The sequence below is a fragment of the Lontra canadensis genome, unplaced genomic scaffold (genome assembly GCF_010015895.1).
Source record: "Lontra canadensis isolate GAN:19392208 unplaced genomic scaffold, GSC_riverotter_1.0 scaffold1, whole genome shotgun sequence".
Lineage (NCBI taxonomy): Eukaryota > Metazoa > Chordata > Mammalia > Carnivora > Mustelidae > Lontra > Lontra canadensis.
Window position 1 is genome coordinate 67,400,167 of NW_022630995.1, and position 15,717 is coordinate 67,415,883.

Sequence of the window (15,717 nt, forward strand, 5' to 3'; positions counted from 1 at the left end):
TCCCACCTCCTCAGCCCCTCCCACCTCCTCAGCCCCTCCCACCTCCTGCTCTCCTAAATTCTCTCCCCGGAGGCTCCAAGCCGAGATGTGATTTGCTTTGTGTTCCCGCTGCCGTGAGGACACAGGTGTTCGCGATCTACAGCATTGGCTGCCCTGCCCCCAGGTTTTGCTGGGTCAAGGCCTCCCGGCTCTGCTTCCCAGACTTGGAGTAATCCCAGTTTCACTCCTATTTCTTAACTCATTTGTCGTTAGGGAGCTTTATAATGGCCCGGGAGGTGGGGTTGTTCCCCAGGCCGCCTACTGGCGGCCGTGGGAGGTGTGGCCTTAATCCTTCTTTGCTAACGCATTGAGGTTATTTGCGCAGCCTGGCGGGTTTTTTTCAGACATAAGATGATATGTTGTTTTAAATTTATGCTTCTCTTTTTTATTGTCGTAAAATATTCATAGAATAAAATGTGAAACTTTGACCGTTTTTAAGTGCCCGGTCCGTGGCACATTGTTCAGCAACCGTCCCCACCGTCCACCTCCAGAACGTCCTCGTCTTCCCGGAGGGTGCTCATCAAACGCTGGCTGCCCATGCCCCTACCCCAGCCCCCAACTCTCACCGTCCCTTCTGTCGCTGTGATTTGGCCTACTTGGGGGAACTCCTAAGTGTGGCCCCACTGTACTGGTCCCCTGGTGTCTGGCAAATTCCACCCCCACGATATTTTGAGGGTTCGTCCAGGTGGTGGCAAGTGTCAGAATGTCCTTCCTATCAAAGGCTGAGTGCTTTCCCCTCGTGTGGCCGGGCCACATGTGGCCGTGCGTCTGTCCGTCCATGGACAGCTGGTTATTGTGACTTGTGATGTCTTCTGTTCTTTTGGGCACGTGCCTGGGAGAACACATGGTGATTCTGTGTTTGGTTCTGAGGACCTGTCACCCTCGGCGGCTGCACCGGTCTACACACGGGCTTCCAGTTTCCATACATTCTTGCCAAGGCTTGTTTCCTACTTTTTTTTTTTTTAAAGGTTTATTTATTTTAGCGACAAAGAGCATGAGAGGGGAGGGGTAGAGCCCGACATGGGGCTTGATCCCACAACCCTGAGATGGTGACCAGATCGAGACCAAGTAAGGGTCAGAAGCTTGACTGACCGAGCCACCCAGGCACCCTTCTGTTTCTTTTAAACTGTTATTATTTTTCAGTAGTCATGGGTGCAAAGTGAGGTCTCACTGTGGCGTAGAACAACATTTGGTTGCTTTTTGTAAACATTCTGTGAATCTGAAAAGGACTCGTGCTATTTTGTTCAAGGTTTAGGTTTGGTGTGAACCTGGTTTGTAACCTGCTGATCATTTTCTGTCTTTAAAGAATCGAGAGACACAGGTGTGTTCATCTGTAGGCCTTCCTTTGCTGGCTTTCCAAACAAGGCAGCTTGACATTCATTTGCCGGCACCCGGCTCTCAGAGCGCACGGTGGTCCCTCACGCTCATGACCATCTGGGGCTCCCTGACCTGGGTGCAGCGTGGCCACGTGCCTGTGTGGCCGAGACATTTGCTGAGGCCGCTGTGAAACAAACAGCCTGCGGATGTGCGTTCTACAGGGAGGAGTGTTTATTTTAATAGGAGCGTTGTGGAGGGAGGGGGTGGCAGGGTTGAGGCTGGGGTGCTCTCAATGTGCTGAGAACTGTCACATTGTTTGCACAAACCTCTGGGACGCTGTGACGGCTGGCCTGTCCCCAGAGGGAGAGAGGGCACGCATCCCCAGCACGCCCAGCAGCGCACACGGCAGGTTCAGAAGGTCTGCGGTCTGGTGACCCCGGTGCCGTCCGCAGCTCTCTGTTCCTGGGACTCCCGGGGAGCGGGCATTTTCCCTGCGGCATGCGGGTCAGGTCAACTACCAGAGGAATCATGATTTGATCTAAACCCAAACAAAGGAGGAAGGAAGAGTTGGCGTTTTGGCGGGAGGTCCCTAGAGTACGCAGGCGGGCGGCAGCTTGGCGGTGTCAAGCAGCCTCGTTGCGGTAAGCCTACCCTTCAGGAATCCGCAGTCCGCAGAGCCTGACACTTAGGAGAGGTTCGCTGTCTCTGTTAAATATATTCCTGATCATTTGCCGTCCCTGTAATTACCATGGGTAGAACATTGTCCCATTTGTGTCCCAGCCTGTTATTGACTGGATGGTGCTAACAAAGAATTCGTTATCTACAAATACCTCATCTAGCCATTCTGCCGTATTCCGTGATGAGCTGTGGTAGGTTTTCCCCGGATGCTGTGAGTTCTTTAGCAAAGTGACCATGGCACCAACAAAGGAGGTGGGCGGGGCGTAGGGAGAGGACTTGGTAACTTCATGACACTCATTTTATTTTCTTAGGACATTCAGTGGAACTCCAAGGCCCTCTCCTACAGAGGGGGCGAGGCTGCCTGTGTCCTCGCACCATCCCTGCAGCTGGAGGCAGGGCAGAGGGACCCAGTGGCAGCTGAGACCCATGTCCTGCCTATCCCACAGGGGTGGGGGTGGTGAGACCTCAGGGGGTGTGGTTTTAGTGTCGATGGAGCCCAGCTGATTAATATTTCCTTTAAGTTTATGCTTTTCATCACCTACGTAAAAGATCTCTGTGTAAGTCAGGCTCATTCCCAGAGGCTATTCCCTTATGCCTTCTTCTAGAATTTTTGTAATTTTAGCTTTTACAGTTAGGTCTATGGTGGAGCTTTGTGTAAGGAGTGAGGTAAGGGAAGAAATTTACTCATGTACTTATTTGCTTGGGGTTCTCTAGTTGTTGTCGAAAACTGCCCTTCTCTCATTGAGTTATTTTTGCATCTTTGTCAAAAAAAATCAGCTGAACATATATGGGTGGGTCCATCTCTGGGCTCTGTTCCATCCCATCGACCCGTATGTCCGCTCTGTTGTCCATACCGCACTGTCTTGATTATAGGAAGTCTTGAAATCAAGCATGTAAGTTCTCTAGAACTGTTCACCTTTTGCAAAGATGTTTTGCTATTCTAGGTCTTCTTCCATTTCCACATGAATTTAGAATCAGCTGGCAAATGTGTGTGAAAAAGCTTGCTTGCATTTCCTTGGGATTGCACTGCACATACAGACCAGCCCAGGGAAGGCTGACGTCCCAGCAGCCCTGTGTCCTCGAACGTGGTACACCCCTCCATTCACTCTGGTCTTCTTTAATTCCTCTCAACAGTTCTGTGGCTTTAGGTAAAGCAGACTTGCACATCTATTAAGAACAGAGGCATAGATATTTTATGTTTTTGTCAGTATTTTTAATGGGATTATTTTAAAATTTCATTTTCCAGTTGTTGGCTGTTCGTATATAAAAATCCATTTATTGCTTAATAATCTTGTATCTGGTGACCATGCTAAGATCACGTATTGGTTCTAGCAGAGGTTTTTTGGACAGTCATGTCATTTATTAATAAGGGCAATTTCTTCCCTATCAACCTTCATGCCTTCTCTTTCTTTTCTTGCCTTAGTGCAGGGACTAGGTCCTTTAGTGCAAAGGCGAGTGGGATAGGTGAAAGGGAGCTTCCTTTGCTCACTGCTGAGCCAAGAGAACAGTGTTTTAGTATTTCATCACGGACTAGGACATGAGCAGTAGAGTTTGCTGAGATTTTATCTGTGGCTGAGGGTATGATACATTTCCTTTACAATTTTAGTTTGTTATTTGCCCCATATCTATTGAGCACGCAGACATGCTAGACACAGCTCTAGGTCGAGGGGTTGCAGCCACAAGCTGGTCAGTCCCTGCTCTCGTCGAGCTCACTTTCTATTGGCGGAGACTGACAAGAAAAAGCAAGCAAACGAATTTAAATATCATTTCAAGTAATGGTACCTGTGGGGACACAAAGCTGGCCAATTGAGGGCTGTTTTCTCTTCCCTCATTTTTATTTTTGGTTCATATTCAGATCTGTAATTGTGGTGTCACCTCAGAATATGTGGTTCACCTTAGAGTCCTGGGTCATGCTTCCTCACCAAAAACTTACCCCAGCCCCCTTTAGGGAAAGCTGGTTCTTTCTCCGGCTTCTGAGGGCCCGCCTCCATCACCGGTCATGTGTCCAAGTCCTGGGTGGGTGTGTTTGTGGGGCGGTGGATGGGCTGTCCCCTCTGATCCTAATTTCTGTCTACCCCCAGCCCAGCGAGAGACTGCATCACAGTGCAGCTCACAAGGGCTGTGTGCTCGGGCCATTTTCTTGCTGGTTCTTTTCCTGGTGTCTGTCCTGGCCTTTAGGGCATCTTTAGCTTTTCTGTATGCAAAACTCTTAGCTTGTCACATTTCACAGAATTTCCTTTTTAACTCTTGGGGCTGTGACTGAGACTCACTCTGGGGAGAAACGACAGCTTCATTATGCAATCTCCCCAGCCACGAAAGTGACAAGTATCTGTATTTATTTAGAAATAGTTTAGTTTTCCTCTAAATTTTGTAATTTTCCCATAGATTTATTTCAAGGTAAAAAGTACTTTCCACTTTTAAAAAATTGACTTTAATGTAAATATAACATGGTATCCTGGAATGGAAAAGGGCATTAGTGGGGACAGCAGTGACATTAAATAGTCTGTAGGTTGCTTCCCAGTGTTGCCCCTGTGACGATTTCATTAGCTGTGATGAATGTATCATAGCAAACCTTAGAAGACGCTGGCCAGGGGCGTGTAGGAGCCCTTGTACCTGTGTAACATCTGTAAATCTAAAACTATTTCCAGATGAAGTTTTAAAAGTCAACAGTAACTTAAATATTACTTAAATACACATAATTTGAAGTATGTGTAACCTACCACAAGTGAACGCATCCATGGTAGTGACCACTCTTATAGGGGTGACCAGTGCGTACGAGCGGCCCCAGAAAAGCCTGTTTGGGTTAGGATGAAGGGGTCCCCCTCCCCGCGCTCCTGCCCCCTCGGAGCCAGCATAGGGCCTGGCTGTGGGACCCGGAGCAGAGTCCACCTCCCTTTTGCAGTCAGAGACCTGGACCTTGGAGTTGGGGGAGAATGGCTCCGTGTCTGTTTTTTCATCTGTTAGCATGGTGGGCCGCTAAGGGGCCGGGCACCCCGCCCCTCCCCGCCAGCTCCCTTTCTGGGACCAAGCTTGCTGCAGTTTCTGCTCTGTTGCTGGGCACTCTTCTAATTCCCAGCCCACTGGGTCCTCCAGAGGCATGTTCTGCACAGCAGTGGAGACCATGCCGGGGAGACTGGGGGCCAGGGAAGCTCGCCACATGGCCCTGTGGATGCCCCCAGGCCGGGTGCCATGCCGGCAATGAGGGCTTTGCAGCCAGCTGGTGTGGCACAAATCCATTCCACTGTGGAGTGACCTCGGGTCCCCTCACCCCTGGCCTTGGGGAGGCCAAACAGAGCTGCCCCTCCATCCGATGGGCCAGGGCCTCCCTTGCCTTTCCCTAAGCCTCAGGCCAAATGGACCAGCCCCCAGCGCAACTGAGGGCCAGACAAGGACACCAGGAACCCTGAGGAGTCCCTGAAACTCAGAGCCAGAAGGGCCCTGGACAAGCCCCCCTCCCCCCACCCATCCACCACCACCAGGCCCACCCTAGCGTGGCAGAGCTCAGCACACAGCTGGCTCTCAGTAGATGCCTATTTGATCACTAGCTCTGTAGTTCATGTGCTGTGTTGGAGAAGCAATCACACCCCACCCCCCGCCCTCCCCCAGCTGTCCCACACCTTCCTTCCCAGGAGGGAAAGGGGGGACACCAGGTCACCAGCTCGGCTTTGGGGATTGTTTTTAAAGGATTTTATTTGTTTGTTTATTTCAGAGAATGTGAGTAGGGGAAAGATGGGGGTGGGGGGATGGGAGGGGGAAGGCATCTCAAGCAGACTCTGTGCTGAGATCATGACCTGAGCTGAAACCAAGAGTCAGATGCTTGACTGACCGAACCCCCCAGGCACGTCCCCCAATTCTGCTGGAGTACACCAGACACTCTCAGGAAGGAGGAAGAGCAGTTGGTCACTCTCACTTTAGTGTGAATTAGTGTGTTCAGGAGGGAGGATTACAGAAAAGTGGGACTTGGCACTGTTCGGAAAACTGTAGCTGCTCCCTGGACTGTGGGGTTCGCTCCTGCCTCCTCCACACCTGCCAGAGCCGACTGTCACTCAGGAGGCAGAGAGATCCTGCTTGCTTCTCTGGGCAACTACTAGCAGAGTGTAGAAGTGACTCTCTTCTATGACCTGCTTCTCCTTGAGTCACTGGCTTCATATCGGCTTTATCAAACTGTGCAGGTGTTTCTGAAAACAGACCCTGAGGTTTTAGTTTTCTGTTAGTCCGGATCTGTGCCAAATGCCCAGTACAGGAGGGCTCCCTGACCTCACAGTGACATGGTGGCCTTGGCGCCCCACACTCCAAGACGCTGTGGGAGTGTCTAGCAGCTAGGAAGGCCCACAGGGGGTGGGCATGGCCCGGCCTAATGGACGTCTAGTTCTCAGCCCAGAACACTCAACCAAAGAGTTGTTCTTTCTCTTTCTCTCTCTTTTTAAAGATTATTTATTTATTTATTCATTTACTTATTTAATAGAGAAAGAGAGAGAGCGCGCACTAGCAGGGGCAGCAGTAGGCAGAGGGAGAAGCAGACTCCTGCTAAGCAGGGAGCCTGAGGTGGGACTCCATCCAGGACCCTGGGATCAGGACCCAAACAGAAGGCAGACACTTAACAACTAAGCTGCCCTGGCGCCCCCCAAGAGTTGTGCTCTTGCCATCAACAGCTAGTGGTCTTGCAAACGACTTCCTCCACTCACACGGTTGGGGTCAGTCCTGAGTAACCGGCGGGGACAGTGTATGCCCCAGACAGCACACAGACAGCTGTCGGAAAGGGAGTGTCTCCAGGCTCAGGACTACACAGACCTGTGCGGGAGCCGAGGAGGATGACCGTCTGGGAGAGCCAAGACGTGGAGGTGGGGACTCAGAACCCAGAGTCACTGAATTTAGGGAGAAGGGGACAGTATGGAGTTGGGAGGGGACCCTTCTGGAGGGGGGCAGTGACATTCGTGCCCACCTGCACGGACTTGACTGAGGGGGTTCTGTGCATTTCCACTTCACGGTTTATGGCCAAGGCATGGGCGCCGCTGGCTGCGCAGCTGTGGGTTATCTCAGGGTGGGAGACCAGAGGCCAACAGAAGGGTGTCGATGGGGTGGGGATAGGTGGTCACTGGTCCCGGCTCAAGATGGCAGGCACAGGGGAGCCCTGGGAAGGGGCGCTTGCAGAGGAAGCATGCAGGCGTGATGGGGACGCTGCCTCACTCCTACTGGCCAGGCAGGGGCACCCCAAGGAGCTGACCGCCCCCGGCTGAGGTTGCGCCCCGCTCCCAACAATGCCTTCAGTGTGGGACGGCTCTGCTCCCAGGAGCCATGGAAGGGCCTGGCTCGCTGCCATGCCCGCTGAGCTGGAGCGGTAATTACATGTCTCTGTCCTGTGGGCCAAGTCCCAGAGGGCGTCCGGGGGTGTTTGTTGTTGCCTGTGAATCAGGAGCTCATGAGAAAAGTGGTGGCTGGTGCGGCAGAGAAATTAGGGCCTCGGAGCTTCGACACAGCCTCTAGCCGAGGCCCTGCCCGTGAGCCTCTGGACACCTCGGCCCCGGGCTGCTCCCCAGCCAGGTGTTCATGCCTTCAGACCAGCCTTCCACCACCTTCTGGAGGCCGAGCTTCTGGACACAAGACCTGGAGCAGATATGCCAGCCCCGGCCACACAGACACAGCCACACATATACGGGCAGATGCGCGCACTTATAATCACACTTCCCTGCCGGCACAGACCTCCTCCCTCCCCCGACGCGCACAGGCCAGGCTTCCCTCTGGGTGGAAGCTGCCAGAACCGGCAGGGGCCAGCACCAGGAGGGAAGGAGCAGAGATGGAGGGGACCCGAGCCTGGGGCCTGGACTCTCGGTAGGCAGAAGCAGCTGACAGGGGAAGCTGGCCTGACTCACCACCCTCTGTCCCCAGGGGCCACAAAGGACATGGGGAAGATGCTTGGAGGCGATGAGGAGAAGGACCCTGACGCAGCCAAGAAGGAGGAGGAGCGCCAGGAGGCCCTGCGTCAGGAGGAGGAGGAGCGCAAGGCCAAGTACGCCAAGATGGAGGCCGAGCGTGAGGCCATGCGCCAGGGCATCCGAGACAAGGTGGGCGCGGGGCACAGGGATGACGGGGCTCCGGACGGGGCACCCCACACCTCACTCCCCTGGACCAGGCCTCTCTCCACCCACTCCTTGGCCTGGTTCCTTGAAACAGACCTTTGTTTGGTCCGCTCCCAAGCTCCGGGAGGTGGTGCGAGGGGACGGGAGCAGGGCAGAAAGGTCTGCACACCCCCAGGAGCCCATGTCTGCCGCACAGGCCCGCCAGCGTTAGGGCTCACCCTGTGGGACACCAAGTCTTTCCTGCTCTCCACAGTGGGCCTGGGTCCCCTCCTCATGACAGGGTCTCCCAGACTCTCTGGGCCCGACAGTGGTTTCTGCAGGAGAAAGCCTCCCATCTTGCTCCTCCTGGAGCTGTCCCCTCAAACCCCATCCCCAGGCCTCTAGGGAGACACCCCCATCCAGAGTGGGTAGGTGCCGGGCTGCCCAGGGATGGGGGCTCTCAGGCAGGCCCTGGGTGGGGCAGCCATCAGGATTAGGGGAACGCACCTGAGCAGCCCCAGAGGGTCCTCATAGCTTCTGAGGTTTGCAACAGAGCGTTGGGGGAAACGGGCCTGCAGACTGAGGTCTGGCTTGGGGGCCTTGGGCTGGCAACCACAGTCTTTCTGTGGATCATCTAGGCTACCTTCTCCAGCAAGTGCAGCAGTGAGTGAAAGCATTGTGCCAGGTACAGACGGGGCAATCGAGGCCCAGGGGGGAGGGTGCAAGCGAGGCTGAGCTGGCAGCAGGTCACACACTCAGCACAGTGCTGGAGCACAGGGGTTCCGTGCCCCCAAGGGCATGTCCACGGCCCACCCTCTGTGGCCCATCCAGCAGCTGGGTTGGAAGTGTGGGAGAGAGGGCACGTGCTGGGGGAACTGATCCAACCCCACCTGGGGGAGCCAGGCTGGGGGCTGGGGGAGGAGATGGGGCCTTCCCCTGGGGACCTGGGAGTTCCACGAGCCTTAAGCACCCCCCAAACCATATGGCCACCCAAGGTCTTCAAGGCCACCCTGTCCCCAAGCCCCCACCTCCATGAGAGATGCCTACAGCCTGGCGGTCGTTGGGTCCAGGTGCCTGGGTAGGAGACCAGGTGGGAGGTGTTGCCTTGCTGGTTCCTTCCTGCCCCTCACCCCGATGACCCTGGCTCTGGGTTCTGAGGGAGGCATTCCCAGATGCTGCAGATAAAACCTGCTGGTAGGGGGCTGGGTCTCCTCAGGAGATGTCTGTGGTCCCTGGCCCTGGGCCATCTGAGATGCCCAGGCTGCTGGGTCTAGAGCCTAGACCTTGGTATCTTCCCGCCTGCCAAGTGCTGCCTCAGTGTACCCAGGGAGGGCCGTCCCCACCCATGAGGTAGGAGCCAGGCCTCCCAAGGTGGGGCGGCACAGCCGGGGTGCCTGCACATCTCTAGGCTACACGGGGCCCCCACATTGACGGGGGTGGGGGACCGCAGACCTCAACATCCCACCACTGGTCACGGGACACCTCTTCTGGGGAGCCCCAGAGAGCTCCAGCTGGTTTTGCTGTGAGAACCCCTGACAAGTACCTGCTGCATTCTGGGTCAGGCAGCCCGGGCTGGGAGGGGTCATCCCTGTAGGGGTCAGGAGCAGGGGGATGCTGCAGAAGGGGAGGGATCAAGAGACAGAGACAGATAGATGCCCAGGCAGAGAGGGCTGGAGCAGCTGTGCTCTGAAGCCTGTCTGTTTCTCTGTCCGTCTATTTGTGCACTTGGTGATGGGTCCTGGGGGATCTGCCCTTGAGCCTCACAAAGAGGTCACAGTGTTTGGACAGGGCTTGGAGCCCTGGGGGTGTGCAGTGGGGGTGTCTCCCCCATCAGGAGGCAGATGCCAAGTGAGCCCCTTCCCCTGAGCCCCCGCCTGGCCTGCTCAAGTGCTGCTGGTAAGAGATCATGAGCTCAACAGACTCCAACTCATTTTATCTTTAACATGGAAACCCCTTCTGTCCCTCCTCGCTTCAGACTGCCCCTGGGCTCCCGTTTCATCCAGGGCCCCAGCCCCAGGCTTGTGCTGACTTGCGCCCATTGCGTCTGGGCCTCCTTGGGTCCATGTTGCCAGTGCCCCAGGGCCTTTGCTTGGTTGATTCTCCCTGGACGTCTCCCGAGGCTCTTCCCTCCCCACTCCACCCTCCACACAATCCTCCCCGTCTCCTGCTTTCTTTTGCTCCCCAAACCTACTTTGATCCGACCCACTCCTGTTTTTCACTTGTTTGCTGTCCATTGCCCACCCCCACATGGCTGGTGGCAGCTTTGGCTGTTTGTGTCTGGCTCTGTACCTGTCGGCTAAAACAGAGCCTGGCCCAATAGGTGCCCTGCCAGAGAGTGAGTGAGGGAGTGGGTGCTCGAGTGAGCATGAGCTCAGGGTCCTCTTCCTCCTCGTGGGGATCTGGTGGGAACCATCACGGAAAGAGGCCTGGGGGAAGTGGGAGGTGCCTCCTCCATGAGAGCAGCAGGTGTCCCGCTGCTCCATGGACAAGCAACACTCAGGGAGCTCTCCCAAGGATGGACCCTGTCCTCCAGACCCCAGGCTCAGGGTGGCTCTGTGGAGAGCCACACCCCTTGGAAGAGCCTCAGGACCCCCTCTCTCCCCACATGAGCACCCCTACCCGGGATCCCCTTGGCTGGGTGCCTTCAGCTTCTCTGCCACCCATGGAGGCTGGGTCTCGCCCCTGCCCAGTGGAGGACTCCTTCCTGTGCACATCTGAGTTCTGTTCCCTTGGGCCCAGTGGGGCTCGGTGGCATCGGCTGATCCCAGGGGCAGGGGTCAGAGCACCAGGGGTTCTGACCTTACCTGGCCAGCCTGATCATTCTTCCAGCTATTGTGGGATTAGATAGGACGAGTGGGACAGGACCTGTCCCCAGAGGGTCCACCTGCAGGGAAGGCATGGGTGCGTCGGGAACACCTGTTGGGGACCACTTGGACATCACAAACTCAGTCTGCAAGGCAGGGGCCTTTCTGTGTGGCTACAGAGCTAAATGAGACAGTGGTCACCTGGCCAGGAACTGGGTAGGGGGTGGTGCTGGTGCTGGGCAGATGGGGACGATGGTCAGTCCCTCCATACATGGGTCAGAGGCAGCTCAGGAAGGTGTCTGACATGTTTTGGATGCTGGAGCCCCAGAAGGCCCAGGCTGTCCCAGTGCCACCATTCCAACCTCCAGAATGTGGCCCCTCCTGTGAGCTCCAGGGCCCCGTGAAAATGGAGGAAGCTCAGAGTCTGAGTGGAGGCTGTGTGCTGATGGTGTGGGGTGCAAGGCTGGAGCTGTCCCCCTTGCTGAGTGAGTGAGGGCAGGGCACCTGCCTGCGTGGGGGGATCCCCTGTTCCCCGCTGTACCTATAGCACCATTGAGTCACCTAGCCCCCAGGTCCTGCCCCTGAGAGGTCTGCCTGCCACTCATGTCCCCTGGGTTCTCTGCAGAGCCCTCTTCCACTGGCCCATGTAACCACTTTTTTCCTCTTCCCCACAGGTGGGAACCCTGAACCCTCTTCAGGTGTGGCTCCCCCAGGTTACCCTCTCTGACCCCCAGGCACCAGACCTGGCTTCCTCCAGTCCTCCCCTGGCACCATGTACCCCTAGGCTTCCTGGGGGCTGGTCAGAAAAGGAGCTGCTCAGTCCAGGGTGGCCCCCAGATGGGTGGGGGGCCATCAGATGGCGGACATAGGGGCCAGGGTCACGTATCCTCTGGGGCACCCAGGCCCCTTGGCGACCTCATCCAAGGAAAGCAGAAGCAGCCTTTTAGGATGTCTCACCTTAGGGTTGGTGGGCAGTGCCTCCTTCTCCCTACCCCATCGCCGTGTACCTGTGAGACTGACTCACCTGTGCTTAGTTGCCTATGTGCTGCCTGGTTTGCATATGCATTTCCTGATTTGCATACTCGCCTGGTTTGCATGCCCATCACCAGGTTTGGAGACCCTCAGCTTTGAGCCACAACCACCCTCCTCCCAGCACCATGCGGGTGGATCCCAGACCACCAGGTCCCCCACATTCCCTTGGGATCACTCAAGGCTTAGGCTGAGGTTTGTGGTGAAAGTAACAAGCAAATATGTGATTGCAGATTGTTTGTTGTTTGGGAATGTTACAGATCCTCACTTAATTAGCACCAGGCTCCTCCCAGCCACTGGGTGTGCGGTGGGACCCTGCCATCTCCGTAGTTGTTGTGGAGGCTGGGCACCGCCAGTGGGTGCCTGGACTGGCTGTAGCTGGACATTTGTCTCTGGAGCAGCTCCCAGCCAGGTCCCACTGGAGCCCAGCTCAGGAGTCCCTCCTCTAACATGGTGACCTTTAGGTGGAACCCAGGGACCTAATCCTTGGAATGACTTTGAATTTTACTGGAGTGGCTGGGCTGGGGTCCAGGGTCTCCTTTGGGGGCACCAGAGGGGACAGCCCCAACACAGTGCTGGGCCGGAGCCTGCCTCTCAGGTCAGGGAGATTCCTCTGCTCAGCTACCCTGTGTTCTCTTGCCATAGCATGCGTGTCCCCTGAGCACAGGTGGTGAGCGTGAGTGCAGGCTCCTGGGCCCGGCCCCAAGACCGACCCCCCAGCACATGAATGTTCCTGCCGCGTGCATAGCCGTCTGTGGCTGGAGAAGTCTGCTAGAGTCTGTGTTCCTGGCTGGAGGGAAGCTCTCTCTGGTCTGACCTAGTTTCTGGCAGTGTCTCTCTCCCCCGCCCACATTCCACCCCACAGGCCTCCAAGCCACATGTCCTTCCTTCCCCTTCCAAGCCTAGGGGCCACTCCTTCCACCAGGACTTTGTCCCAGAGTGGTGACCCAGGGAGAGGGCATGAGCTCCTTGTGCAAGGGAGTGCCTAGTGTTTGGCCAGTTTGTCACACTCTGTGCCTTTGTCTGACCTGACATCAGGGCTCAGTAGGAAGGGCCCTCTGGTCCATATGCCCACTGCCCAAGGTGTTCTCTGGGTGCCCCCAACAGCCCCGCATTTCTCTCTTTGCCTGGCAGGCGCCCAATGAGGCCCTGGGCTGTGCTGTGGTCACAGGGGGCCAGAGAGCATGGCTTCCTCCTCTGACCTCTGCTGAAGGTGGCCATCAACTCCCCCATGCCTGAAGCCACCAGCAGGCTCAGGGAGCAGACAGGGGCAGAGGTTGCCGTCCGTGTCTTCAGCAGGCTGGGGGTAGGACACAGCCAGTTCCCCTGAAATCTGGAAGCAGAGGGAAGGTCCTTCTTGGAGAGTGGGGCACTCCCCTCCTCCCCACCAGCCCCAAAACAGAAGATGGGCTGGCAAAGAGAGATGAGTGAGCAGTGGGGTCAGTCCTCCCCCTGGGCAGAAACACCTTCTCCCCAAGGCCAGTGATCATGCCTGTGTGCTCCCCAGTAGAAATCTGGAGTCTGTGGATAAACCCTGCCCCCACACACTGTCCCCAGTTGTCTCTCTTTACCCGTATTAATGCTTCTGCTCCTGTGTGCTCATGTGTGACTCAGAACCTCAGACCTGCCTAAGGGGTGCCCTCTTTCCAGCTTGAGTGGGTCCCAAGCTTGGCCCATCAGAGAGACCTGAGTCCAGCATGACCCCACCCAGTTCCCACCAGCCCTGAGGCAGGAGGCCTCTTGGTGACCAGAGACTCATCTTCCTCAATCCTGTGGGACTAGGATGGTTCAGTGCTGGTTCCTGCAGGGCTAGTGGTGGGCCTGGGGGTAGGGAACATGGTTGGTCTCTTTGAAACTTACTGTCTCAGTTCTAGAGGCCAGAAGTCCACAATCAGGATGTGGGCAGGGCTCCCTCCTTCTGAAACCTGAAGGGGAGAACCCTTCCTTGTCTCCTGTGGCCGCTCCGGGCAGTGCTCAGGATCCTTGGCTTGTAATCAGCCTTTCTCCACTTTCCTGTGGCTTTCTCTGTCCTTGTTTTTCTTCCACAAGGAAACTCTCCCTGAATTTAGGGCTCAGGAAGATCTCCTTACCTTAATAATATCTGCAAAGGCCCTATTTCCAAATAAGGCTGCATCCTAAGGTTCCAGGTGACATGAATTTTGGGGGGACACCATTCTACCCACTACAGAGGCGAAACTGGAAATGGGGGCTCAGGGGTGCCCAGGAGTGTTGGCTGAGGACAAGCCTGGGTGGGGCTCCAGAGCTGCCATCTAGAGCTGCCACTGTGCCCAGTCTGCTGGCTGTCCAGGCCATCTGGGGAGATGGGCCAGGCCTGAGGTGTGAGCACCCCTCACCTGACTGGGAACCTGGGCTGAGTGGGCCCCCCAGTCACGGAGCAGTGGGCTCTTCACCAGCCAGCTCCTGGACCACAGCCCCTGCCTCCTGGGAAGGCGAGGAAGGATGGCAGTGGGGAGGGCTGGGGGTGGGGCAGGGGCACCGATAGGGACCGCCCCCCTGCTTCCGCCACACCCCCACAAGGCCCCCCAAGCCAGGCTTCCTTTGTCTCCGCACACTCCGTGGGGGGCTGGGACACCTGCTGACCCGGCTGCCCCCTCTCCTCCCCACCCAGTATGGCATCAAGAAGAAGGAGGAGCGCGAGGCGGAGGCCCAGGCCGCCATGGAGGCCAATTCGGAGGGCAGCCTGACAAGGCCCAAGAAGGCCATCCCGCCGGGCTGTGGGGACGAGCCAGAGGAGGAGGACGAGAGCATCCTGGACACGGTCATCAAGTACCTGCCCGGGCCACTGCAGGACATGTTCAAGAAGTAGCGACCCTACGCTGGACGGCAACCCGCCCGCGCCCGGAGCCCCCAACCCCATCGCCCCGATCTCCCACTTAGCCCCTGCCCGTGCCCTCCGGAGGCCCCTGAAGGGATGTCGGGAGCGGAGTGCAGCACCCCCAACGCCAATATAAGCCATAGTCCTAGATCTGTCAGCCCCTGTCCCCCTCACTCCTCGGGAGCCTACGCACCTCTCACTCCCACCCTCTCCCAGCACCGCCATCGCCACCGCCCCCGGGGGGAGGGGCAGCCGCCCCTCCCCTGGGCCCCTGCGGTCTGTGCTGCAGGCACCCCCGGGGACCAGCCCACGTGCTCCTCTGGGTTGGACCCTCCCCCAGAGCCTGGGAAGTCCCTTACTGCTCCCGCCCTTCACACCCACCCCGCAGTGCCCAAGGCCAGGGCCACCGAAAGGGCCAGCATCTCGACCACCCCTGGGTGCGACGTCCCTGCGTTGGTGGGCGCTTGTCCGGTCCCAAACTCAGGAGCACAGCCATAGTGGGGGGAAAGCGGGCGTGCAGGCTGGGGGAGGAGCTGGGAGGGGCGAGCAGCCTCACCCTTGGGACTGGGGTGGGAAGACCCCCATCCCTGCGGTTACACCTGGGCTGCAGGATCTCTAATCTTCCTGTCTGAAGGTTGCCCACCTCCACCGGCCCCCCCTCACATTCATTGTCCATCTGTCTCTCCATGTCCTTCACTCTCCTTTCTCGGCCCACTCCTCTGGAAGGCTTTGCTTCTTAGAAATATCAAGACCCGGTTCTCTTCTAAACTGAGGGAAACAAAGCAATAGGCCTAGGGGTAAATTTCTCAGACCCGCCCCCCACCTGCCCTCCTCGCCCAGTGCGGAATACACACTGACCCTCACACACCCCTGTAACTCTGCCCCGGAGTCCGGAGTCCGAGGGCCCGGCCACCCCCCTCCCTGGCTGGCACCTCTGGTCTAACCCCTGGAGGCTCCT

General features: G+C 56.9%; 1 protein-coding gene and 1 long non-coding RNA gene across 3 annotated transcripts in view; one reads left to right on the forward strand and one right to left on the reverse strand.

Annotated features, from left to right (window-relative positions):
- CPLX1 (complexin 1) overlaps window positions 1-15,012 on the forward strand; it is a 33,385-nt gene extending 18,373 nt beyond the window's left edge. For both annotated transcript variants that reach the window (XM_032856934.1, XM_032856925.1), the window contains 2 exons: window positions 7,921-8,096; window positions 14,553-15,012. In XM_032856934.1, coding sequence (XP_032712825.1) covers window positions 7,921-8,096; window positions 14,553-14,750 — 374 coding nt within the window. In that variant the 3' untranslated portion in view covers window positions 14,751-15,012. The remainder of the gene's footprint in view (window positions 1-7,920; window positions 8,097-14,552) is intronic.
- Window positions 1-15,134, reverse strand: part of LOC116867314 — a 20,352-nt gene extending 5,218 nt beyond the window's left edge. The window contains exons 1-2 of the long non-coding RNA XR_004382580.1: window positions 15,053-15,134; window positions 14,431-14,440 (exon numbers count right to left, since the gene is read on the reverse strand). This is a non-coding gene — a long non-coding RNA (uncharacterized LOC116867314). The remainder of the gene's footprint in view (window positions 1-14,430; window positions 14,441-15,052) is intronic.
- Between the last annotated feature and the right edge of the window lie 583 nt (window positions 15,135-15,717).